Source organism: Antechinus flavipes, chromosome 3 (assembly GCF_016432865.1).
Source record: "Antechinus flavipes isolate AdamAnt ecotype Samford, QLD, Australia chromosome 3, AdamAnt_v2, whole genome shotgun sequence".
NCBI classification, from domain to species: Eukaryota; Metazoa; Chordata; class Mammalia; order Dasyuromorphia; family Dasyuridae; genus Antechinus; species Antechinus flavipes.
The window spans coordinates 166,009,934-166,037,270 of record NC_067400.1 but is presented as its reverse complement, the minus strand read 5'-3'; the positions used below and the strand labels follow the sequence as shown (position 1 = coordinate 166,037,270).

The 27,337-nt window shown below is 33.7% G+C and overlaps 1 protein-coding gene across 1 annotated transcript in view; it reads right to left on the bottom strand.

Moving 5' to 3' along the window:
- Positions 1-11,862: 11,862 nt before the first annotated feature.
- The window catches only part of MYO16 (myosin XVI), a 722,870-nt gene continuing 707,395 nt past the window's right edge, over positions 11,863-27,337 (bottom strand). Inside the window, exon 35 of the mRNA XM_051984178.1 lies at positions 11,863-13,604. Coding sequence (XP_051840138.1) covers positions 13,374-13,604 — 231 coding nt within the window. The 3' untranslated portion in view covers positions 11,863-13,373. The remainder of the gene's footprint in view (positions 13,605-27,337) is intronic.

The following is a 27,337-nucleotide window of genomic DNA, read 5'->3' as shown; positions in this document are numbered from 1 at the left end:
GATCACCTTTTCAGCTATATTTAGATTTTTTAAAAGATAGTCTTTGAGGTTTTGATATAATTAAGTTCTTTGTTTGTTTTCTTAGACTTTAGTTGTCTTTTTTTTTTCCCCTTTGGCTTGCACTAGGCAAAATTTATAGTTGTGGAAACATTGGGGACAAATATTTTGCACTTGGAAAAAAGTATGTTAAGTAAGTAGCTGTTCTCTTATAGAGTATAATCTCTCACAAAAGAAACCCAATTTCTTGAAAAAATGAATGCCATCATATTTATCTGCCATGGAGATAGCACTCTTGAGTTTTTGTGGATGGCCAACTTTTTAAATCATCTCAGTGTTAGCAATAATAACATTATGTGTATATGTGTATATATATGTGCATATATATGTATATGTTTTTAGAGTTCTATATTTTAAAATTCTTTCCTCAAATAAAAAACAATAAACTCAATAACAACAAATTGTGAAGTGGACAATACAAAAGTTTTACATTTCACTACATGTGAGGTAAAGGGTTGAAATGACTAGACCAAAATCATACTGATAGTAAATGTTACAGAGAAGATTCAAATATAAGGGTACACAGACCCTTTTAATCTTATATTTAGATTTATTGAAAGGTCTATGATTTTATTAGGATGATTATTTCTTTCACTGGTGAAGAAGATAACCTTTTCCTATGTCATGAGTTTTATTTTGTTTTTTACTGCCTTACTTTGTAGCCAACTTTCTGATGATAGACCTCCCTAAACTTAAAGAGAAATCTTATCTGTTGCCAACTACAGATTCAAAGCTTTGCCAGTTTGATTAGATTCTCCTAAGTTCACCTTTTACTTATGTACAAATTCAAAATCCTCTTTCATAAAAGGACAACAGAACTTTGGTAGTGGCTTGAGCAGGTTATATAGATGATTTGTCAAGCTCACACAGTGTCATATTGCCACAACTTATTTTTATTTCAAAGGAATTTTTATCTCTTTTGAAACATTCTTTCCTCCACCTCTATGATCTTTTATCTGTTTTCTTCCCTGGGAATGGTATTAGCTATTGGCTTTGCTCATCTCATTCTTGCAGAAATACCATAAAAAGAAAAAAAAAATTGGAATGCAGGCTCAAGTCAACAATGAGCCCAGTTTTTCACAGGTTTGAATCAAAATTGTTATAACTCAAGTCATTTTTAAGTAAATTTTGGATTTCTGGATTCAGAGCTTATCATTTTCTGCCTTCTTTGCAGTTCCAGGGAATTTTACATAGATATTTTCAACAATTGACTAAGTATGAACACATGTGGTACTAATATAGTATTAAAAAATTAGAGATTGCTAGTTTGCAGGGATTTTGGAGAGCACCAAGCTATGTCCATTTATTTTACTTAATGAAATGAAGACCCAATGAAATGAAATGGCTAGCTTAAGAGCAACAATAGCAACATCCTCCCCTCTCCTCCCCCCCCAAATAGAACCAGAATTAAGAATTTATGTGTCTTGAGGCAACTAGGTGGAGTAGTGGATAGAGCACCAGCACTGAATTCAGGAGGATCTGAGTTCAAATGTGATCTCATACACTTAACACTTCCTAGGTGTGCGATTCTGGTCACATCACTTAATCCAAAATGCCTCAGCAAAAAAAGAAAAAAAAAAGGGATTTATGTGTACTGATTCCTGTTAAGTACTTATTAACTATAAACATGCTAATTAATTTACTAACTACATAAAACGCTAATAAGGATTCAGAACTGGAAAAAGCTTTAGTGATTATCTAGAACAAATTATGTAATCTAAAAATTAGAAAATGGAGGCCCAGATCCCTGTAGTGATTTGCTTGAGCTCATCCAGCAAAATCAATAGTGAAAGTTAAATCCTTTGAAGTTAATGCATTCTTTCCACTGTACTACTATTGGTGATATACAATTTTAGTGTCCTATTAACTTTATTTATGAGGATAAAGGGAAAGAGACAAAATGGTTGGGAATCTCTTTTTTTCTCCCCTTTTCTTTCTTTTAGAGGGATAAGAGTAGAAAAAGGATATTGTATTTCTACCATGTAAAGAGCCCCAAGCCATATGCTGAGGAAGTAAAAGCAGTCATTTTAGAGATAATTAGCATGCTTTCTAATGCATCTGAATCTATTCTCACTGATCTGTTTTCAAATGCTAGTTTCTAACACTGTTTCCATAAATACAATCAAAAGCAGTTAGACACATTTTATTCCAATAGACTAAAAAAAGTCATTCCTGTGAATCTGGCATCAAGGAAGAGCATGCCCTATTTCACAGATGGGGAAAGAGAGACAGATCTGTAAACTAACTTGTCCATCATCTCATCAAATATGCAAAGCAGAATAGACTTCAAAACTATCTCTTACTGAATAATAACTGCCTTTTATGTGATTAAAAAAAAACTTGCAAAATGCTTCATAATAATACATTATTTTTTCAGTTGTTTGGCAATTCTGTATTGTAGGTACTACAGATATCATTCCTATTGCACATATAAGGAAAATGAAGCCAAAGTCAATTGCTCCATTTATTCTACCATATTATTTGCTTTTATACTATTTTATATTCAGTACTTTTTTCTATGTGCCAGTAAAAGACTAAATTTTCTTTCTAATATTCCATTTTGTTATTGTTGAGTCATTTGAGTCACATCCAAAAGTTTGCCGTCCAATTTGTGATCCTGTTGAATTTTCTTGGCAAATACTTAGTGGTTTGCCATTTCCTTCTTCAACTCACTTGACAGATGAGAAAACTGAGGCAAATGGTGTTAAGTAACTTGCCCAAAGTTACACAGCTAGTAAATTTCTGAGCCTAGCATTTCCGTTATTTCATTATTATAGCAATCCTCAGTGATGTGGTACAGCCATTGTCAGGAATGATATGAACTCTAATAAAGTCCATATCATTTCTATTGTCAGGAATGATGTGAATTCTAGCTGCTAAAGCAGACATAGTAGCTAAAGGAAACATAATCTGATGGAAAGTATATCAAATGAGAAGCCAGGGAAGTTGGACTCAAGCACATGTAGCTGGATGTAATAGAAAGAATACTGGATTTAAAATACTCTGGTTCCTAATCTTGCCTAATATGATTGCTGTGTGATCCTAGACAAGTAACTAAACCTCATTGTGCCTCAGTTTCTTCATCTGTCAATTGACTTTCATGGTCTCTAAAGACCTATCCAATTCTCAATTTATGATTGTGAACCAGCCATTTATTGATTGTGTGTCTTTGGGCAAATCCCCTTGTCTCTTAGGGAATCTGTTTTCTTATCTGAAAAATGAAAAGTTTAGACTATGAGGATACATCTCTGAAACCAGCTAGTCCAATCTCTTTATCTTGTTTTATAGATGACAAATTAAAGACCCAGAGATTTTAAGAGATTTGCCCTATGTTCATACAAGTATTAAGCCTTAATTTGGAATTTGAACAAGTTTTCTAACCCTAGATCCCCAACTCTTTCCACTATACTACCTTGCTCCTTAGATTAAATACTGCAGCTGCTTTCAAGCTTTAATATTTGACTCTAATCAAGTAAATCAGCAACAGAAGAAGTGAATGGTACTTACTAATTAAATCCTAGAATGAGATCTATTGAGTTCCCTCCTTCACTGAATAAACTGAGCTATTGACCAGTTTTTTGTCTGCAAAATAGTTTTATGCTAAGTCACAAATTTGGAAATTGAATAAGGAATGAAAGGAATTCATAGGTCAATTGTAAAAGTCTGTCTCAGACCAAAGGTGCTAACATCTAAAGACAGAGGACTGTATTTTATCTGAGAGAAAGGTCCAAAAGAAGCAAATATTGACTTGCTGGTTGAAGAAGAGAACTTAATTTTTATTGATCCCATGTGAACTTTATCAATATCATTCTTTTTCAGTGGATTATGTTTAAGGGAAAACTTTCCATTTTATCTCTTTTCCAAAGCTTAGAAGTGTGTCAAATGCATTTACCGTGAAAGATTTGTATGTTCTCAGTTGAGCACCGACAGCTCAACACTTGCTGTTGTCAAGTCACAAATTGATAAGCATGGGGTAGCTAGATAACACAAAAGATAGAGTACTGACTCTGAAGTCAGTAGTATCTGAGTTCAAATTTGACTTCAGACACTTAACACTCCCTAGCTGTTTGACTGGGCAAATCACTTAACATCCAATTGTCTCACAAAAAAAAAGACGAAGAAGAAAAAAAAATTCAGTAAGCATTTAGTAAAAACCTTCTGTATGCCAGGCCCTTACCAAGGGATACAAGGGAAGACAAAAAACAAAACAAAACAAAAATCCATAAAATAACAACAATAACAACAACAAAAACCAATAACACAACTCCTACTCTCAAGTTCAACAGTTTAATGGAACAGACAACATACAAATAGCTATATACCAAAAGATAAAGAAAGGATGAATTTGGAGATAATAACATTAAAATTGAAGATAATCATACAAGGGAGGCACTAGAATCAAGAAGGATAGGAAAAGACAGTAAATTTCATTCTTGATTAACCAATGGAAAACAGAATATTATTGAGTAGAAAAAGGAATTTGAACAAATTTTGGAAAACAACTTTGTTTTTTTCTGGGAAAAAAATTGGAAAACTAAACCTGTTAGGAAGGGAACGATGTCTATCTATGAATAATGTAAAACAAAACTATGACTTAAATGCTGATTTTTGATCTATAAATGAGAAACCACTAAATGATAACATGCATTAGTCTCTCAAAATACTTGGTATTCAATACCACCATCAGGTCTGTTTCCCAATATAATCCAGAAAAAAAAAAAAAAGAACATATATGTTTGTTCTTAAATATTTACAGCAGTTCTCTTTGTGGGCAAAGAACTGGCAATTGAGAAGATGCCCATTAATTAGGAAATGGTTAGGATGGAATACTACTGTGCTGTAAGAAGATGAGCTGGTTGGTTTAACAAAAAAAAAAAAAAAAAAAACAAAAAAACAGGGAATTCCAAGATGCATAAAATAATGAAAAGTGAAATGAACAATTTTGTTTGAATGGTCAAGTTATTCTGGATTATAAATATTGAAATCAACTAACTACAAAGATTTATGAAGAAAGATACTATCCACCTGCAGAGAAAGAACTGACAAATTAAAGTATACATAGTAGGATTTTACATATATTTATAATTCTTTGTTAAATGGTGTGAGGTGGGAAGGAAAAGAGAGAAACAATAGAAATATTTTAAAAAAAGAAAAAAATGTTTAAATATGTAATGGGGGAGGGAAGGAAATGTTATAAAAAATAAAATACATACATAAAGATGGAGTTATGGGTGGGGATGAGATTAAAACACTAATACTGTGAGGAATTCAATAACTCCTCAGAGGCCTTATGCAAGAATTTTCTTTAAAAAGAGAAAAATAGATTCCACTTACTTAACCTTTATCAGATTGCTTGTTGTTCTGTGAAAGGGGATGGTCAGGGTGAAAACTATCTTTACATGTATTTGGAAAAATAAAATACTGTTGAGGAAAAAAAAAAAGAGACAGGGAAATAAAAATGCTTTCTCTCATCACTTCTTTCTTTTGGAAATTTTGGCTTCCTTCAAAACTAAACTCAAGTATTATCTTCTACTACGAGCTTTTCCTGGCTTCCTTTCCACTTCAAACTGCATTTTTTTCTATCTCAAACTTTTTCTATCATTTATCTACTTATAAGATGACTCCTCTTGAAGGATTCCTTTCCATTGTAGCTCCACTGTAAATTCACTGAGGGAAAGGGGCTGTTAACCTTCATCTTTGTATCACTTGTATTTAGCAATGTGAGTAAGCATTTAATAATGTTTATGATAGAAATAATAACATTGGAGGAGGCCTTTGAGATTATTTATTTCCCCTTCTAGGCAGGAAACCTACTTGAAAACACCAAAGAGATGCAATTCAGTGTTATTATTGGAAATATGAGGAAAATATGACTACCTTTTCAAAAATAGAAACCAGTCTCTTCTTCAACCTAGAAGTGCCCTTATGTATCTGAAATCCTCTAGTTTAAGTTATATTCCCTCCTTCCTCCATTTTTTTTTAAAAAGGACAATAGCAGGTTTTAAGAATTTTGGTCCTGTTTCCAGGAACACACTCTTTTCTAGTCAAAAGGCCTCTTATTACCTGATAACAATTAGGATAAGATTATGAGAATTATAATTAGTATTATTTGTCTCTTGGGGAAACTTTACTAAAACTTGTATAAGTAGCATGAAATAGAGCTCAAGTGACTTAAAAAAAATAAATTCAAATCAGCTGGGTGGATTAGAAGCAACTCTGTCTCATACCTTCATACTTTAGCAATTCTTGCTAAGTAGGCTTTTAGTTTGGTTATTTTATTGCAGCTGAAGATATGAAATTTTGAAGGCACTGACAGACATGGATGGAGACAGTAACCAGAGGGAAAAGCATGACTTCTTGTGACAGCAAGGAATGCTAGTTATGGATTCATGAAAGAACCTGATACTGGAAATCAAACTGAGTGCCTCACTCAGAAGAAAAACTGCACCCAAAAGGAGATGCATGGGCACTATACAAAGTGAGAAAGACTTAGAAATTGTGAGTTATTCTTTGTTACATATGTAATCTACATGTGTGCTTCCCTAACAATGTACTTAATTTTGAACTCTCTTTCTCCTGCAAATGGTACATTTATTTATAGATGAATTTGCTCTAGGTTTGGGGGGATAATGTTTTGTAGGAAATGATGCATCCCATTAGTGAATGTCTTTGTTAAAAGCTAATTATACCTACCAGTTGATTGTTAGTAGGAAACATATTGGTAGGCTTATATGAACTCCAGTTTTAGATGTAGTCACCTATTAGGCTACTTCCTTAGAAATCTAAGAATAGTGACTCCTGAGAGAGGCCAAATCCTAAATATGAGTTAGAGAAGTAGCCACAAGCAGAATCTTGTTAAGGATTCACAAATATTATATAGGACACATGGATTTTTTATGTGCTTGACAGAATCAGAGTGAAGAATATCTGATAGTGAGCATTTTCCCATTCAATAATATGAACTGGTGATAGACTCGTGACAGAACTTATTTATCACTTGAGAGAATCAAGCTCAAATATTAATAAAATTTTATGACTTCTCTATTCATGGTTATTATTATTATCATTATCTCCATTTTATTGATAAGAAAATTAAGTTTGAATCTAGGGATGTCAGGGTTGTTCTTAAACTACAAAGTTTCTATTGTGGTTCTGATTAAAAGGTTAACAAATATTTTTGCTTTTAGTGTTATATATATATTTAATCTATTTATGTAGAAAATGGATAAATAATGTTTTTGCAATCTTAAGAATGCCATCCAAGGATTTTTTAAAAAAATAGGATAGGTTTCATGCCTTGGGGATTCTAAGTGGGAGTATTCTCCCTCCCATGAACCAGGTTGACTGAGCTCTTAATAAACCCCAAATGAAATTCAGTTATATTTTGGTTTAAATTCCAGCAAAAATCTCATGTAACAAAATGTATGTATTATCAGTCAACTTTTTTTCTTTAGTGTTATGGGTTCTACGCCCCAGTGCTGATTTTGTTGAATATTAACAACTACTATAAGAACAATAACAAAAATTGAAATTGGATTTGGTGTTGTCAGTTTTTCTTAGCACTTTGATGTTCCCCACTCCCCTTTTCAACTTTACAATAGTATCATTCTTTTCTATCCTGCTTCATATTTTGGAAACTAAGCATTGACATCAGGAAAATGCTACCTGACACAAGCTAGCAGATTTTGCCTTTGAAGAAGCCAATTTTCCCTAAGACTGAAGGAAAAGCATTTCCCAAAGACTGAAGGAAAAGAGATCTGCAACTAGATGTGCCATAGGCTGATTTAAATAAAGTGAAAGGGAGATTAGATGACTTTTTCATTTTTATATCATGATTTAAATAGATGACCAGATTTATCATTTTGGTCAGATAGAGGTGGGGATGAGCAGACTCTAGCTTACCTACAAAAGAGAAAAGCCACATTTTTTCAGCTTTCTTTGTGGCCTGAAAAGCCATATAATATTTTCATTGGATTATCCTGATTTCTAAGAACATGAAAGGAAATCATGTGTAAAGTGAAATATCATAGCTTATTAAAAAAAAAAATCTGTTCAGGGTGGGGGTGGGGAATCAGATAATTCTGAGCAGGATGATAGAGACTTTGTTATTCTTTTTGTAAAATCATCGTTAAAGTTCCTTCTAGTTCTTAAAAGTTTAGCCTTACTGATTGAAATCAACATAATAGAACATTCCAGGGATCTATGGTACTTAAAGACAGGAAAACTGAAATCTCAAAGGAGTAGTCTTATTCTTTTGCAACCCAGAATGTTACACTCTCCCTGGAACCCCCAATCTCTGACTACCTAATGTGAATCTCCATAACATACAATGAAATCTTGTTATATATATATACTTTTCTTTTATGACAATTAATATGAATTAATTGACTAGGAAATAAAACTCTACAGAAAAACATTTTTGAAAATATAAAGAACAGGAAAAAAATCATCTAGTTATTTGAAAAGAATGTTAAGCTTGCCTAGAGAACCTAGGAAACCTAGAATATCTGTCTTCTTTATTTTTCTGAAAACAGAAAACATTGCAGAGAACTAATTATATCTTAATAGAATGTTAACAGCTTTAACCTTCTTAAAATGTACTTCTGGAGGGGGGTTAGCAACTGAAAATAGCTTATAAAAGTAGGAAATTTGCTTCAGAATATACTTGTACCTCAACTATATGCAACAACTAAATATAACTAACAATTGATTGAGGATTAGTTTTCATGGAAAATTCCTTTTGAGAAATTAACATTTTTTTTGGCTTAAAACTTATGATTTCCTTGATATAGAGAACTCCAGGAAATTCTCTTTACAATGTCAATCAATACTTCTGCAAGAGATGGTCTAGAGAGTGATCTGGGATACTGAGATTGAGTCATTTGCCAAGATTCACAGACAGTGTGCATATGAGGAAGAATTTAATTCCAGATATTCGTGATTCCTGAGCTCACCTTCTATTCACAATTTCAAAATATCTTTCTTTCACACATATGTATACACACATGTGTATATGTGAATATTTAAATATGGATTTTACTAGATTCACAATGATATGAATTTCAAAAAAAAGGAGAAACACAGCTTGATTATAAAACCTCCAATTTTGTATGTTATTTTCATATTAAAAATTCGACACTGGATATATATTTGATAAACCAATGTCCTTTTATTCTGATAAGATAGGTTTGAAGCATTTTTGGAAACTGACAGCAATAGACCTTTGTCAGAAGTTAATTTGCCCCTTTAGATTGCTGTGTTCACAGTGCTCTGCTGACCCAAGTTATCTAATGTAGTGGAGTAAACTCTATTTGTAGAGCTAGTATTTTAATTAGTTGATGCATGGTCTCTTGAATTGATTTATATATGTAGACATCATTTACAACTGCTCTTTCCATTTGAAAACAGTGATTTTTTTTTTCCATACTAGTGAACACATCTTGACCTAATTTGAACAAGTATCAATAATATTTTTTGACCATTCTGGAAGGTTCTCCCCCTCCTCTTTAAAAAGCAATAGAACAGGGATGGCTAGATGATGCAATGGACAGTGCACCAAGCCCCGAGTTAGGAGGACCTGAGTTCAAATTCAGCCTCAGACACTTAACACTAGTTGGACATGTCTCTTAGCTCCAGTTGATTCAACAGAAACAAAGGAAGTAAGAAAGCAAGAGAATTAGACAGGGTTTAAATCGCTGCCTAATAATTCATAGTAATTATATGGTTAAATACAAGATCAAAGACCAAAGGATCATTAAACATGATATATGTGTATTTTACTTCACATACTTCACATTTTAGACTCTGAGAAATAGTTTGAAAAACCCTTTAAAATATTTTTGCAAACATAAATAATCTTTAAAATATTGTGTTTGAGGAATGTATCCTGGTCTTACTAGTCTGATTGTAAGGCACAGAGGTGTAGATTTCAATGGGAGGACAAATGTCTGTCTCCTTTTTTTTCTCCTTGGCTTTTTGTTGTGGAATGAAAGATCCATGGTAATATGATGAACAAAAGTTATATCCTGAGAGCTGTTCTACTATGTAACTCTTATTTGAATCACTGGGCTCTGGAACTATTTACTTTGGTCATTTTACTGCAATGACTTGAGTTTCTAGATCTTTTTCAATTGTTCTATTGTATCAATAGTAGACCATTATTGATTCCAGTGGATTAAAAGACCTAATTCCAACAAATAGTTCTGCTGTATTTCTCCAGAATTTGAAGAAGCAATTTTAATTCTCTGCTGAGGTCACATTGTTTTACTAAGCCTTATTATTTGTTAAACATGGAATTTATTTTTTTTTTAATTCTCATATATGACAATCCATCTCTAGTTTTCCCTTCTACCTTTGCACAGGCCACTATCTCTGGAGTGAACTCCCCCTTCACCTCTGCCTCTTAGAATTCTTAGTTTCTGTTAAGGCTCAACTCAAATGCAATGCTCCATACTTCTCTTTCCAGTTCCTGGTTCTTCTCCCCTAAAAGTACCTTGGGTTTCTTTTGCATATATTTGTGTATATTTATATATGCAAACAATATCTCTTCTAGAAAGATTGTGAATTTCTTGAAAGCAGATACTCCTTCAATTTTGCTTTTGTATCTCTGTGAACCTAGCAATGAAGGCACTTAATATATGTTCATTTAAATTTCCCAAATGTTTAATTTCTAAATTCCCAATTTCACTGAGAGCAAGAGACTGAGTATTCACTAGAAAAGGAAGCACTTAAATAGTTGAATCTTCTATACAATAGGTTACAAGTCACAGGTAAACATCGATACTTTCTTCTTACATAGGAAAATGGGATGCTAGAGCAGATCAAGTTCTGGCTTTGGAATCAGAATTTTGGTTCAAATCCCAACTTTGTTATTTATTTTAGGTGACCTTGGGATCACAACTCTGCTAGCTTCAAGGGTCATTTTACTGAGATTAGGGAGATCCAGATGAATGGCCTTTTGTGATTAATACAGAAGTAGCAGCTTTATAGGAAGCTCCAAAAAAGGAATAGATTATAATTAAAGTTAGAAATGTCCACTTCTTTCTTCCCCTGAAGATTATGTCTTTCTAATGTGAGGATGGCAGTAATTCAGTAAATGGATGTATTGTATTGTTTTGATAATTAGCTATTACTTTTTAGAATTATTTAGACATAATCATCACTAAGAACTCTAGCAAAACAGTCAATCAAACCGGAATTGCTATTATCACTACATTTTTTTTTTTTCATGGCAGATCCATAATAAAACCCAAGTCTTCTTGTCTTTTTAATGTGAAGTTTATCTTCCCAGAGAGATGTATTAGTTTATGTATATGAGTATGGACATATACATGCAAATGTGCTTATACATGCATATATTTTTAAATATAGGATGAGTTGAATTTTAAGTTCACTTTAGATTTTTAGCATGAACTTTAATAATTTTGGGAAAAGTAAGAGTATCTAAATACTATGGTTGATGTGAATTTTTTAATGGCAGAAAGCTGATTCTTTCTGTTACTTTGTTATTTTAAGTAGAGAGTCCAAGAATCAGTGGAAATATAAGAAGAATAGTTTGGAAACTCCAGACTAGATTCCAGTAGATACCCAGCTTAGGACAGAGGCTACATTACCTCAGTCACCATGGTTTTCAAAAAGGGTTTGCAAAGCAGTCTTTATGCAAAAGTGAAATCATGATTTAAAATCGTTGTCTGCTACATTTAAGAAACATCGAAAAGAGTGAAAAAAACTGCTGAACTGAGATAAGTTGAAACCTCAGAGTGTTAGTTTGAATTGGAATTCACAACAGCAACAGACAGCAACAGAAAATTCTTGCACCCTTTTATTGGCACAGTAATATTTCAAAGTCTGGTATGGCTGCAAAGTTCCAAGTAGCAAATTATTGCTCTTAATGCTACTGTACAAAATTTCACAACAGCCAACCAGAACATTTTGTTAACTCAAGGCCATTGTAATACATGAGCTCTGGTGATATACATTAAGTGAATCATGCAGCATACTTCTTTAAGGACATATTCATCTTATGATACCTTGTACTTTCAGGAAGCCTTATTGCTCAAAGGAGAAAAATCTCAGCAGTCCTTTCTGCACCTGTTACTGGGTGCAACTTTGTACTGATATCTGACCTTTTACATAACCAGTTTGAAAATGAAGTTATACACATTTAACTGAGCACCTCATTATTTTCTGTAACCTATGCTGTCAACTTGAGATGAAGTTGAATTAAAAGAATTCACAATCGACTTATTCCAAAGCACAGCGCATAGAAAAGAAACAATATCTCCTAACTAATGAATGAAATAGAAAGCATTGGGTACTATCCACAGAAGCCAATTTTGCAAGTGTCACCATATTTAAGGTTGGCATTAGTGAAGCTAAAACAACAACATAGTGTTGAGATTCTTAAATACTTCAGGCAAAAACCATATGGAACAAACAGAATCCAAATAGATTTGGTGTTTTTACCTGTATTTTGAAGAAAGAACAGCACCACCAATTACATAAATTTATAAAATCCAGTAATAAACATGTAAATAATAATGCTGAGGTTTGGAATTCCAATAAAACACAAACATCTACAAAGAAATATAATACATGTACTATATATAGGCATCATATTAAAACCATTCAAGGTACAATAAACATAGTATTGAATTCTATAAAACAACTATACAGTGTGCACACCAATCCCACCTATCATTCTACCATCACCATTCTACCACTCTGCTTCCCTCTCCGTTCACTGATTAATTTCCTTCCCCATCTCCCATTCTTGTTTATAGATTTCTGGATTCTAGAAAGGATGTCTATAGTTCTTGAGTCTCCCAAAACACCCAGTTAGAAAGATCAGTGTTAATTGCAAGAAGAAAGAAAGAAAAAAGGAAGGAAGGAAGAAAGAAAAGAAGGAAGGAAGGAAAAAAGGAAGGAAGGAAGGAAGGAAGCAAGGAAGGAAGGAAGGAAGGAAGAAAAGAAGAAAAAAGAAAAGAAGGAAGAAAGAAGAGAGGGAAGGAGGGAGGGAGGAAGAAAAAAGAAAGAAAGAAAAAAAGAAAAGAAAAAGAAAAAGGAAAGAGGGAAAGGAAAGGAAAGAAAGAAAGACTAGATGCACACACACACACACACACACACACACACATATATATGTATTGAGTTGAGTATTGAACTTTAGTTTCCTGTGCTTTTTGATGATAAATTCCTGGAGAGAGAATCTAGCACATTTTAGGGGATGGGAGATGAGAATGGAGCAGCAAGTTATTGCTTGCTGCTAGTGTCCAGTCACTAGGTGGTTTTGATTTTTAGAGTCTGCAAACCAATCCACATCAAATTGTAGTGTCCCATAACTCTGAAGATAATCTATTGCAGGAAGTCTCTTCTGTCTTCTTCAATAGAGCTGGCTTTTTACAAGGTGGTGGAGGTGGTCCACTGACTCGAGGTTCTGGATGGTGTTGATTTTGTTGCCAATCTCTTTCCTCACAAAGTTTTCGCCTCCAGTCCAGGAGTTCCTGAAGGGCCAAGCTCTCATTCTCTGAAAGCCTTAGCTGATGGATTACCTGGAGGGGTGAGAAAGTGGAAATAGAGAAAAATAAAACAACCAAAACATGAAGGGTCATGAAATTTAATAACACCTAGATATAAAAGCCTCTCATTTTATGATTTATAATTGAACTATGATTAAATAAATGCCAAAATAGATAAAATATATTATATGTTAAAAAAATTAAGGAAATGAATTAAAAGTTTGTTTGCCCTGGGTACTTGAACAGGAACTTGGGAAATAAATAAATAAATAAATAATGATCAGACGATTTGTTTTCATACTTTGTTACTGAATTATGATTAATTATTTGACCTAACTGCAAGGGAAAGAACCTTCTACCCCGCCAAAAAATTTACAAGTAAGAGCCAACTTCAACTCATTTGTCTCCCCCTTTCCTTCACTATGTGGCCACTGTTTCTACACAGAGGATAGTATTTTCTTTATTGTTGATCTATATTATGGCAAACTTATTGGACAAAATCACAGGAGAGCAACAGTATGATCTGATGCTGGCACATCATACACAAGTAGCTGGCATCATTCAGCCCACAACACTGCCTAATGCTGCCTGAGCCAGATTAAAATATAATTGGGAAATATTTTTTGAGTTTTCTTTTTTAAAATAATATTTTATTTTTCTAATTACATGTAAAAAGTAATTAGAAAATATTTAGTGAATAAACAAAAATACAATGACATAGATAATATCACATTTTATAACTGTCATTGTGCTACTGTGGGAATCCTTTCATATGGATTAGTGGCCACTGTCTCTATTTGAGTTTAATACTACTTGTGTATTGGATAAAAGACTTGACTTGAAATCAGGCAAAATCTGAGATTTAAACCTTCTTTCTCACAAAAAGTAGCTTTGTCATCATAAGCAAGTACTTTAATTTCCCAATATCCCAAACAACACTATAATAAGTTACAAAACAATTGCAGATCTGCACTGGAAGATGGAGTTCTCATACTGGGAATTCTCACAGGTATGGAATTATTATCATACATACATATGTTATTGATATATGTATATATGACACACAAAGCTCTTTATTAGACTATCTTTAAAACTCAATGCTTTTTATATATCATATAGAATTATCTTGGTTGATACTAAATTCAATGAAAATCCTATAGGATCCTGAAATTTTATTTCAATGAACCCTTTAATTTCTTCATCTTCTAACCCTCTGACCCGAACAAGTTACCAAAACAAGCTTCATTTTTTTCAAATTCCCTGCCTACACTTATTTTTCTCAATAATATTTTATTTTTCCAATTACATGTAAAATGGTTTTTAACACTCATTTTTGTAAGATTTCGAGTTCCAATTTTTTCTCCGTTTCTTCCTTACTTCACTCCTTTTCAAATAGCAAACAATTTGATATAGGTTATACATGTACTATTGTTTTGAACATATGCCCATATTAATCACATACCCAAAAAATGACTAAGAGCTGGTAATAGACATATTTGCACATATAGTTCCTTTTATATCTTTGGGATATAGACACAGTAGTGATATTGCTGATCAAAGAATATGCAGTTTTATAGCCCTTTGGGCATAATTCTGAATTTCTCTCTAGACTGGATGGATCGGTTCACTACTCCACCAACAATGCATTAGTGAACCAGTTTCCTCACATCTTCATTAATATTTACACCTATTTTTTTTTTTTTAAGATTTATGGCCACACAATTATCATAATAACTGATAGTAAAATAATGTTTCAAAGTTTTAAAAACTGTTTCCCTACAACTCTGTAAGGTAAATAGAAAAAGAGATTGACAAAAGTTACACAAAAAAATAGATCATCAGAGAGGAAGAAGCAAAGGGAGGTTGTATAACTGAAGGTTTGCAAAATCAGCTCCTGGATGCTTAAGATTGGGTTTATTTTTACAGAAAACAATCAGCAAAATTGCTGTTACACAAACAACTGGCATTTATGGCTATACAAGTTTAGGCCAAAATGGAAGGATGAAAATATGACTCAGAGAAAGGCAATGATGCCATTTGAGACTGGCAGTGTTAAGGATGTAAGCTAAAAGAGTTTTTTGATCTTGATGACACTTACCCGCAAAAGAATTGTAATCTATTGCTATGAAGAGGTCACCTAGTCTAAGTTACTAGGTTTTCAGATGAGGAAGTTGAGGCCCACAGAAGTGAAGTGACTTACCTTATGTCACTCTGGGATTTGAACTTAGGACATAATGACTTTCAGATCAGTATGCTTTCTACTATATAATATTGATTCCTTCTAGAGGACAAAGATATTATATTTATTGAGAAATTTTATGTCATTTCGTGATTTCACTGGTATGGATAGCTCCCCAAGGGAAATTCAGTTTTCCTATTTTAGAATATCAGAGTTCTGTAAGAAAGGGAGGAATCAAGAGACTACATCAGGATGACAGCCAGCATGTGAATTCAGATCTTTCTGATTTGGGAAGAAAACTTTTTATCACCTAATCCAGTGTGTCACTCAAATTTCATATGAATGTGAAATGGAGGGAAGTTAAATACAATTATAAAGAGGACTGCATGATGCCATGAATTTCCCAAAAACCAACACTTCAGGCAGCTTGATGATGGCTTTGTTTTTATATCTTCCTCCCCAATTATGCATCGAATATTGTGTAATTCAAGATAAAATTGTGTAATCTTTCCAATATATAGAGGATTATAATTAATTTTTAGAAAAATTGGATAATTCTGTTTTTAGTTTTATCAAGTTTTTGGCAGGCCATTCCCTTCACCTTCTTAAGCCTGGTTTCTTTTCTATCCTTTCCATGTAACTTTAAAAAATACTTCCCCAATCACTTATTCTTATTTCTGCATTTTTGCAATTTTATTTACCTCACTTCAGCACAACAAACACTTATTAAGTGTCTATTGTATCCAACAATGGTGTCATGCAAAGGATAAATGAATTTGAGTTAATGTAGCTTATATTAGTAACGCTATATATATAGACTAGGAATATTTGGTATCCAGTCTGCATTTCCTCTTTAGTTCTTCAAGCTTTATTGGTGAAGTTTTCAGAATCAATAGACACTTTTACTAGGTGTTGCTCTTTGATAACACTTTCACAATAGGAAACTGACTTATGTTTAGTCATTCCTTGTGGAGGCCTGCAAATCTGCTGACAATGACTTTTGCTAACTGCTGAGCCAGAACTGAACTTTTGCAGAGGGAATTAAACACAAAATTTTACAAATTTCCTGAGTCATTTCTTCTAATTTCCAAATGAAATGTATTCCCTTCCAGCTTCTTGGAATTTACTAATAAAAATTTTCCAAGTTCCAATTACATTTTAGGAATTGAAATTGATACACAGACCATTCGAAAGCATTTATTAAATGAAGATATTGACTGTCTTAAATAAAGTACTGAGTAAGGAACCTTGATATCGTCCAATCAAGAAGCTAGAGCTTTCTATGTTGATAAGCAAAATTGTGACTGATGTTTTCAATAATAAACTAATACTGAAATTAAGTTTTACATGCAAAGATTCTGGTAGATCTTCCACTTATTACACAACTATACTTCCTAGGGTATACCTGGAACTTTAAATTGTTAAAGAATTTAGAGCTTTCATTTTTTGTTTGTTTGTTTTTTTTGTTTGAGTCCTTAGTTAATAAATAAGCATTTATTCAGCATCTACTCTATGGTAGGCACTGTATTAAGCAGTGGTGATAACAAAGAAAAAGATCCCCTCCTGTGGTGATCTTCTTCCCAAAACACAGCCAGGTGATAAAAGTTCAGATCTTTTATTATCTCCAATATAGCCCGGTTAGCTTAGAGGTCTATCTCTCTGCTTGGTTCCAAGAGCTCCCTCCAAATGTCTCCAAATCCAAAGGTTTTGTCCTTCAGCCTCTGCCTCTGCTTTCTTCAGCCTCCAGCCAGCTCCACTCTTCATGTCATTCCGGTGAAATCTGACTGAGAACCTCTGTCTGTTTCTTTTATACAAGAGGGAGGAATTGTGGGATATGAGAGAGAGAGGGATTATGGGTTTTCTCCCATGGTGCTCTCTGGCCCTAAGAGTTTTAAGAGAGATGTGAACTCACAAAGTTACAAAGTTTACTTTGTGAAGCTGGCATACTTATGAGCTCCAATGAGTAAAGGTGTAAACATAAGCATTGTACTAATTAGTTCTACTTAGTACCTTGTTTCAGGTTCTGGCCCAAAACATCTTCTTGTAAGATCAGATCAACTCTAATTAGTTAGCAGTTTGTAAAGATTCCAACATCTCCCCCTTTCTTTTGTTTTGGAACATAGGATGGTCATGACCTCCCTGATTTCTCAAGGAGGTGAGAACCCCACCTAAAAGGTGATCACACCTTCCCTGACATCTCAGGAAGGGAGATGAAAACACCAAAGGAAATAGGAAATCAAATCAGATTAGTGGTTTTCTGAAGGGGTACACATAAATCCATCAATATGGGCCAGACCTTTGTAACAGATATACATGGTATACATAAATCCATCAATATGGGAGGCATTATACATAATTTACATAAGCACATAGCAATATAACACAGGCTAGTAGTAATGTAACAAATAACATGAATCATCCTGAAAATTTACACATGTCCATAAGTCCTAGAAACAGTCCAATAGGATTCCATTGTCCATTAGTTCATGTGCCAGGAATCCAATAGTTCCTGTAAGCTCTGAAGTACTGCAAAAAGTCTCATCAACAATTTTTCATCTTAAGGAATCCAAAGATTCTTGCTGTTTTTTCAAGAACTGAAACAGTCTCATCTTGTCTTAGGAAATCCAATGATTCCTGAAGATTTTAAAAGTCCTTTTAACAGTCTCATTGTCAGCCATCTGATTCTTTCTCCATCTGTGGAAATATAAGCAGATCCTCTTTCCCAAGCAGTTAACCTAATTCCCTTCTATTTACCAAATTTGGGATTTCTCCTCATCATCTGGTAATTACATTGGAGCCATTTGCACTGGATATTGTCTTGTTTTAAAAGGCCTGTATTCTTCCCAACTGTAATCCTGATTGCTTTTCTGTTGGTTGATGACATCAGAGTTCTGAATTTCTAAAGTCTCTCTGGGTGTAACCTCAGCTGCTATCATGCCCCACCTGTCCTTTGATTGATACTTTGGAGTTAGGCCCTGCCTCTCATTCCTCTGGGTCAATATACATTTAGAGGCCTAGTGAAAGCCTCGATTACATTTTGGACATGGGGTTTTGGGTTTTCTCTCACCCTGTCTTCTCACTCTATCTCCATTTCTACATTGAGCTCTCAAATGTCCAACTTTTCCATATTGAAAACATTGATGAGTTTCTCTAGAATTCCTTTGCCAAGAAGCTCCTTGTCTTTCCATGTTCATCATAGTTTGGGTATAATAAGCATTTGTGCCTACTGTGGCACAGTGTCTTATGATATCTTCCAAAGGAGCATCTTTGTCTAGCCCCCATATAATTCTTTTGCAAACCTCATTGGCATTTTCCTTAGCCAAATGTCTGGTCATTATTTCTGTTGCTGCATTTTCTCCAATGGTTCTTATTACAGCTGTTTGCAAACGTCCCACAAAATCTGCAAAAGGTTCATTGGGACCTTGCTCTATTTTTGTGAAAGCATTATTTCCATCTTTCTGTCCAGAGAGAGAATTCCAAGCTTTTATTGCAGCCTTAGAAATTTGCTCATACACTGTTATGGGATAATAAATCTGTTCTGAACTCTCTGCATACTGACCTTGACCAGCTAGTTGGTCAAAAGCAACTTGTACAATAGCTCCTGTTTGCCTATTGCGATGGGCTTGAATCTTACATAATTCATGAAACTCCAAAAGCCACAATAAATTTTGTCCCAGTTCTAGACATGTTCTCGCTATGGATTTCCCGTCATTCGGGGTTAAGATTTCATAAGACAAATTATCTAGTAACATCTTCACATAAGATGATGTAGCCCCATAAAGAGTGCAACCCTTTTTCAAATCTTTAATTTTTTCCAAATTAAAAGGAGTGTATCTTCTCTCTTTTTGACCTGAGGAGTTGAGCTCTTCAATCACAGGATATGCGTTTATAAAATCAGATATATCTTCTCTTTCATGTTTTGCTTTAATTAGTGCTTTTTCTAATCTTGACAAATTCTGCTTTACAGGAAAAACTGACTGTGTTTCTGTCTCTCTCCCTCCCCCTTGTTCCACCCAATGTTAATTGAGGGGGAGGGTCATGAGATGTGGAATCATCTAATTCCTCCTGCTGTGAAGTATCACACTCAGAATTGTAATTAACTCCATTCTCATCTGATTCGTCCTCCTTTTCACCTAGTAAAGTTGGCACTTCTTCCTCCTGTACTTTTCTTTTCATCATTCTATCACTTAAATAACTTCTTATAGCCAATTGTATTACATTATATGTATTAATTATTGAGTTAGGCCCATTTTTATTATAGAATTGACAAAGATCCTCTCCAACCAATTTCCATTCATCTAGATCTAATTCCTTTTCCAGAGAGAAACAAGGACATATGTCCTTTACCGTTTGTAAAAGTTCAGTGATTTGCTGTAAACTTATAATTAAACCTTGGCTTTCCATAACTTTGACAATGCTCTCTAAACATTTTCCTTAAACAGAAACAGGCTGTTTTCTAAATACCTGTCCCATCTTAGATGAAATTCTACTTTAACTCTTTTAACAAAATTTCTTTGTTGTACTCACTCTAATTTCTGGGTCAAGAAGACTTTTCCACTGGATCAGGATCAGAGGCTTTTCCACTGGAATCCACTGAGGGGTATGTTAGTCCCACGTTCGGGCGCCAAAATATGGTGATCTTTTTCTTCTCAAGAGTTTTAAGGGAGGTGTGAACTCACAAAGTTACAAAGTTTACTTTGTGAAGCTGGCATACTTGTGAACTCCAATGAGTAAAGGTGTAAACATAAGCATTGTACTAATTAGTTCTACTTAGTACCTTGTTTCAGGTTCTGGCCCAAAACATCTTCTTGTAAGATCAGATCAACTCTAATTAGTTAGCAGTTTGTAAAGATTCCAACACCCTCCTGCTATCAAAGAGCTCACAATCCATCTAATGTGGAAGACAATATGAAAACAAGTATGTTTAAGGTAGCTACATACAGATCTAATAGAAAATAATCAACTGAAGGTAGGCACTAATATTAAGAAAACCTAAGAAATGCTTCCTGTTTAAAAAAAAAAAAGGTGAACTTTTAACTGAGATTTGTAGGAAGCCAGAGAGGGCCAGAAATTTCACATCATAGCCTTCCTAGTTTCCTTCCTTATTTTTTTCCTTCTCCATTTAAACTTTTACATGAGGAGATATATTGCATAATTTCAGAATTTTCAAAGAAATAGAATCCAGGAAGATTTAAGTTTTATAAGCAGCAATGTGATACTATAAATAGAAAGAATACAGATCTAAAGATGGGCACAGTATTCCCTAAAAGGCTTTCTGAATAATGATATAAAATCTGCTGTATTTATAGCTGTCTGTTATTGTAATGATGCCCATCATAGATAATAAGTATGAGATTTATTATCTTCCAATATAAAACATGACATCAAGTCCTGTTTTTTAATAGTAATCAAATGACATAAAATGATAAACATTTATAAGAATTATTTGCTGTTGACCAACATCTAAATAACTGTTAATTTTCTTTTTTTGCAAGATAATTTATACATAGATTTTGTGTGTGTGTGTGTGTGTGTGTGTGTGTGTGTGTGTGTGTGTGTGAGAGAGAGAGAGAGAGAGAGAGAGAGAGAGAGAGAGAGAGAGAGAGAGAGAGAGAGAGAAAGTATGGAGAGGAATCATATTCCAGACCCTATGAAAAATGGAATATCACTTATTGTTAAAGGGAAGCTCTCAATCTATTTTAAGATACAAATGACCCTTAAGTAAAAAATTCAGATTTCGTTCTTTGGAACAGGATTGAGATTTTAGAGAGTGGGTGAATATTCAGGAAGAAAATAAAGATAAGGAGCTAGGATCACCAGAGTTTAATGTAAAGACAAACTTGGGGAATTCAATTATTTTTAGTATATGTGTAAATGTAGTTAGTACAACAAAAAACAAATCAAATACATGTTCAGTTAATAATAAATTTACATAGTTATATGATCCATCTAGTTGCTAGTAGAGTTATTTCCAAAGTTTAAAACAGTATATTTTGCTAACAAAAAAAAAAAAAAAAAAAAAAAAAGAAAAGAAAAAGAGAAAGGAGAGGAAGAAAGATGAAGAGATAAGGATTGTAACTGTGAGAAGAGAGATCATCATAAACTATTATATTTGTATCTTAAGTTGAGAATATACTATGGACAAGTTTTTTTTTTTTTTTAAATATTCAGTTTCTCTATAAAATAAAGAGGCTGTTTACCAAGTTACCTCCAAGCCTTGACAGTATTTGAGAGCAGGGTACTTGTCATATATATTTGATCTGACATCCCTCCTTGAAGATGTCTTTTACTTCTTTTTCTTTCAGTTAAGTCAAATTTGTTTGAAAGCAACTTGGTAAATGTTTTGATGGGGCACTTCGAACTATCTATTTTAATGGGTAGAACAATTTTTTTGGCAAAAACAAATGTTTATTCTACTTGAGCTAATTCTAAACACAGGGGTCAAAAAAAAGGAAAAAAAGTTTAGTTCTTCACTTATGAGTACTGCTTTCAGGTGTGCTTACTCAAACAACAATGTTATGCCACAGTTCTCTTTTATTGTCCTGACTCAATTTCCCTAATTATCTTGACCCAGTCCTGACTAAGTTTCTCTAATTGTTCTGCTTCAGTGTATAATTATCAGCTCAAAGCTCAGTTCTGCAAAACCTCCCCTCCCTCTTTATTAGAATATTTGATAAGGATAAAAGATCTTATGTTTTAGAATATCAGAATGCCTTTCCCTACCCCAAGCTATCAGAGTATCAGATACCATCTTATCAAGATGCTTCTCCCCATCTCTAGGGTTTCTCCCCACATTAGATCATCCCTTTTCTAGAGGCTCACCTCACCCTGTCAGAGTCCCGTTCCTGCTCTCAGCACCCTGACTCCACCCCTGCCTTGCTCTAACCAGAGTCTGAGTCATGTGTATATATGTCATTGAGAACTCACATTGTTTGCTGGATTCTTGGAGACGATAGTCTCATTCAGCCCTGGGACCAAACCTTGGATCCATTTGGTCCCAGTAAATCTCTCCCTTTTAAATAAATTATTAAATACTCTCTAATCTCTATCTTGCCTCAGTTTCTCCGGAATTACAGTCAGTTGAAATTTAATTATGAGCAAGGGGTATCACTCCAGCTCAGGAAGTCCTAATCTTTTTTTTTTTTTTGAGTCATTTACACCTGTGGCAGGCTGGTGAAGTCTGTAGAGATCATTTCAAAATAATGTTTTTAAGTATTTAAAAATGCCAAAAAAAAAAAAAAGGATAATAAAGGAAACTAATTATTTTTTAAATATAATTATCACAATATTTTATTAAAGTTCATTATTAAGAATTCCTTGTTCTTGTCCTTTTCTGTAAAGGAGAAAAATACTGGAGAAAGAAAACTCTCACTAAATAGCTGTTAGAGAGAGGGAGGAGCTTTCCTAACAACTTCATCCACCTTCCCAGAAAGTATGCTCTACCCTAAATAATGAAAACAATTTGCATATGAATGCATGTCCTCAAGGTCTTTCCTCAGGACAAAACTGAGAAGAAAGGTAACTGATCTAGAGAAGATATCAATGCACAGAGATCACCCCAAAGAGAAGAAGCTAAATCCATATCTCTGGATGAAACAACAAACTACTACTGATTTAAAAACTAACAGAAACCCAAAACAAAATCACACACACAAATTATGTATATCTAAAGTTACTAGAAATTTTGTTTCATTTTGAAAATGACTTTTAGTAGATGTGTCCTAAAACCTTGCCAATAAGCATTATTTATAGTTCATGATTAATGGTTGGTTTGGATGTAGTTCATAAGCAGATATAGTTTATCATTACATTCTCTCATATTCTCTGACTTTTCAAAGATAGCCAAAGCTGCGACCACAGGCTACTAGTTAATTTGAGCAGTATGTAATGGTAAGAAATCTTTTGGACTGAGGGGATGGTCTTTCCTAGTAAGTCAGTTAAGAGATAAACTAGCTAGTTGAATTAGCTCACGAACTAAGCAAAATAGTGACTTCTAACATGATTTTACAGGACAAGAAACAACTCTGTCATATGGAAAAAGTCTAGTTTGGGAATAGAGAGAGAGTGTTTCAATAAAAAATAGTCAATCATTTAACAATCTCTTTTTAAAAAAACAAAGATTCTGTGATGCTGCCAATAAACACTGTGTGTGTTGTAATGCCAGAGAAACTGAGTCAAGACAGAGATTAGAAAGTTTTTAATATTATATTTGAGAGGGAGAGATTGTCTGGGGCCAAAACAGGATCCATGTTGACCCCAGAAGACTGAATGGGACTCGAGTCTCAAAGCATTCAGTAATGAGTGAAGAAATCCAGGGATTCTTTATAGGGCTCCAGTGATCAGGAGAGACAAAGGCAGTGGGGAAGTAGAGAGAGCTCTGGTGAGCGAACCATAAATTCGGTTCTGACAGGTTAGGGATGAGGTATACATTCTTGATAACTTAGGAGGACCTAGGAGCCAGGATATCTGAAATAGAAGATTTCCCCCTTAGCTGAGATTAAACATTTACAATTTATGACTCTAGAGTAGCCAGCCCTAAATTATATCAGTCCTAATGGCCAGGAAGGAGGGGAGGAATGCAACTAGGGGGATTGAGGCAGGACAATTCAAGTAATCTGAAGTAGAACAATTTAGGGAAACTGAGGCAGAGCCTGTTCAGGGAAACTGAGGCAAGATAATTCGGGAAAACTAGGCAGAACAATTAGAGGAAACTGTGGTATAACAGTATAACTGGGCACTGTTCTATACCTTTAAAGTTGATACTTCCTCCATTTGTTTAAGCAATTTTGTCTTAAAACAGCCTTGAGAGCAGCTCTGTCTTGGAGGCTATTTTTTTGTTTAGTACCTGGAAGGCACAAAGTCAGAATCTATAGGGAGATGAGTATAATTTGACTGCTCAAAAAAATTGACAAATGAATACTATTTATAGAAGATAGAAACTAAAGCAGTTTTATTGCAGTGTTACCCCTTGTGCGTGCTCTACTTAAGGTTGTGTCAGCATTTCCAATATACATTCTCATATCAGTTTATAGCAGACATAAAAACTTGGTCTGGGTTACATCTGGGGCACAATACCCTCCTTTTTTTAAATTTTTTTTTTTAAAGAAAGGACCATTTAAAAACAAATGGCCAGGGCTTTTAAATTCAGTGAGTATATGGCCAAGGAGACTAGATTAATAACCTTGGAAATGGTGAAACAATACATAAATGGTTATATACCAAACATATTCTTTATGCATGAGCACATCTTCCCAAATAAATACTTTCCTCTCTAAGCAGATATTTGAGTGGAAAATATCTTTTGTTAAATTGTTAGAACATCAGATACAGAAGAACATAATCCTTAGCAAATGATAATACTACTTGAGACCCTCATGATTACTGACACAATAGCTCAGTATTTGGGATAAAGAAACAGTAATTCTTCAATTGGTATAGCAAATCTGATTTTATCATTGAAACCCCCATACTCTCTTTAGCTAACTAGTCCCTTGTTCCCCATCTGGATTATAGTACATCTCATGCTGGCATATTCAATAAGCACACAATATTAATTAGCTATGAAAATAAATAGCAGCCAAAATTGATTTAAGAATGCTGTGACTTCCAGGTTAAGTAGGATCCTCTTTTAAATGAGGAACTGCTTTCAAGGAAGAAAATCACCAAAATATTCTCACATTATACTGAGAAATAGGATACTAAAGAATTTAGTGAAGTTCATTGTGAATGATTTTTTTTTTTTTTTTTTTTTTGCTCATTTAAAAGCTCTTTGTATGTGTCACTGATGTGGCATACTTTAACAATATGTACCCTATAAAGTTGATTAATTAAAGAAAAATTAATATAAACTGTTTTTCAAAGTTGCAGATTTGTACTTCTATGAATTATGTTGAAAAGTATAGTACAATTATGTGTTTTTTTTCCTTATTCTTCTTTCATCATTCCTTCTTAGGATGAATATGGTCTTTGTTAAATTATTCATATGTAAAATCATGTTGTTGGTCATTTGTCATTGTATTGATTTTTCTATTGATTATTCACCCAAAGGTGAAAAGAAGCATTTAATGACATTTATGGAAATTAAAAGAAGCAAATGCTTCTGACAGATTGAATGATAATATCCCTATATTCCTGAATGCAAATATCATTAGATATGGCATTAAGGAAATGTTAATTTAAAAACTTAGAGATAAAACCTGAAACCTAAAGAGGGTTTTTAATATGAAGAAAAAAAGAAACCTATGTAATTCTAAAATTATGGGATACAATGTAACTAAAGCACAGTACTCATAGAGATAGCATGTTGTATTAGAAAGAAAATGTTCTAGTTAAAATTCTATCTACAATTCCAGCTAGATATGTGACTTTGGCCAAGTCACTTAAGTCACATAAGACTTAAGGTCTTAATTTTTTTCATTTATAAAACAAGCAAAATGAACTAGATGATATTTAATTTTTGATTTTTCTAGTCTTTCATCTAGTCAATCATTCATTGATGATAAGCTAGGAAATTAAGGAAATTATAGAATAATTCAAAGTAAATATAATCTTCTGTTTTAGATATACAAAAAATTATGCTCTAGAAGTGCCATAAATAACAATCTAGTTAAGTTCAGGATATAATTCTTTGGCTTATTTCTTGGCTTCTAAGGGTTAAGAAAAATAAAATTCACTTTGAAAGGTTTGCTAAAACTGAGCTTATGGTAATGCTAGGGATTCCATTTAAATGTTCACTATAACTCAAAATCAACATGTTCATTTGCATTTGACTGAACAATTTTCATTGGGCACTCCTGATCACAGCTGGAAGAAGAGAGATGAGGTGGGGTAAATGAATTTACATGCTTCTCAATTCTATATGAAAACCTTACAACAAAAAGGTGCAATTCAGAATCAAACCGTAATGTACAGTTTTCTTTTGATTCTGGCCCCTTGGATTTTACTGAAGGCTTTCTCTACTTATTCAAAAAACAGTAGAGTGTTAGAGCTGGAGATGCTAATAGAAAACTCTTCATTTTACAGATCAGAAAAGTGAAGCCCACAGAGATGAAGCATTGACCTCAAAGTCACTTTTCTAATAAGAAGTACATTAAGAACTAGAATTCTAGACCCTGGACAGTTTGTCTAATGTTTTTTGTACTATGATCCACTGCCTCATTATCCAAGAATAATTGGTGGGAGGTACCCAGTGTAGGAATTACTTCTACTAATTTAGAGCACAATGGAACTTGCTAGTTAAGTATTGGGAAGTTCTCTTAAGTATATAAATGTTATATGATATGTATTTCACGCTGAGATTTTTTTCTACCCAAGTCCATCCCTCTTAGCACTAAAGCATACTGCCACCATTGGGGTTTGTGTGGGTGTATGGGACACATAGGATCATAGATCTAGAACTAAAGAGTTTTCAGAGGCTATGGCCATGCTTTCAGAGGCAAGCAGGCCTGATTTATTTGCACTTAAACTTGAGATCAGAATGAAAAAAAATATCAGTTGATATTAAGGATTTATTTCAAAAATAAACAAACTAGATATATGTTGTGGCCAATATACAATTGACCCAATTGCTTACATTGACAGCCCTGTG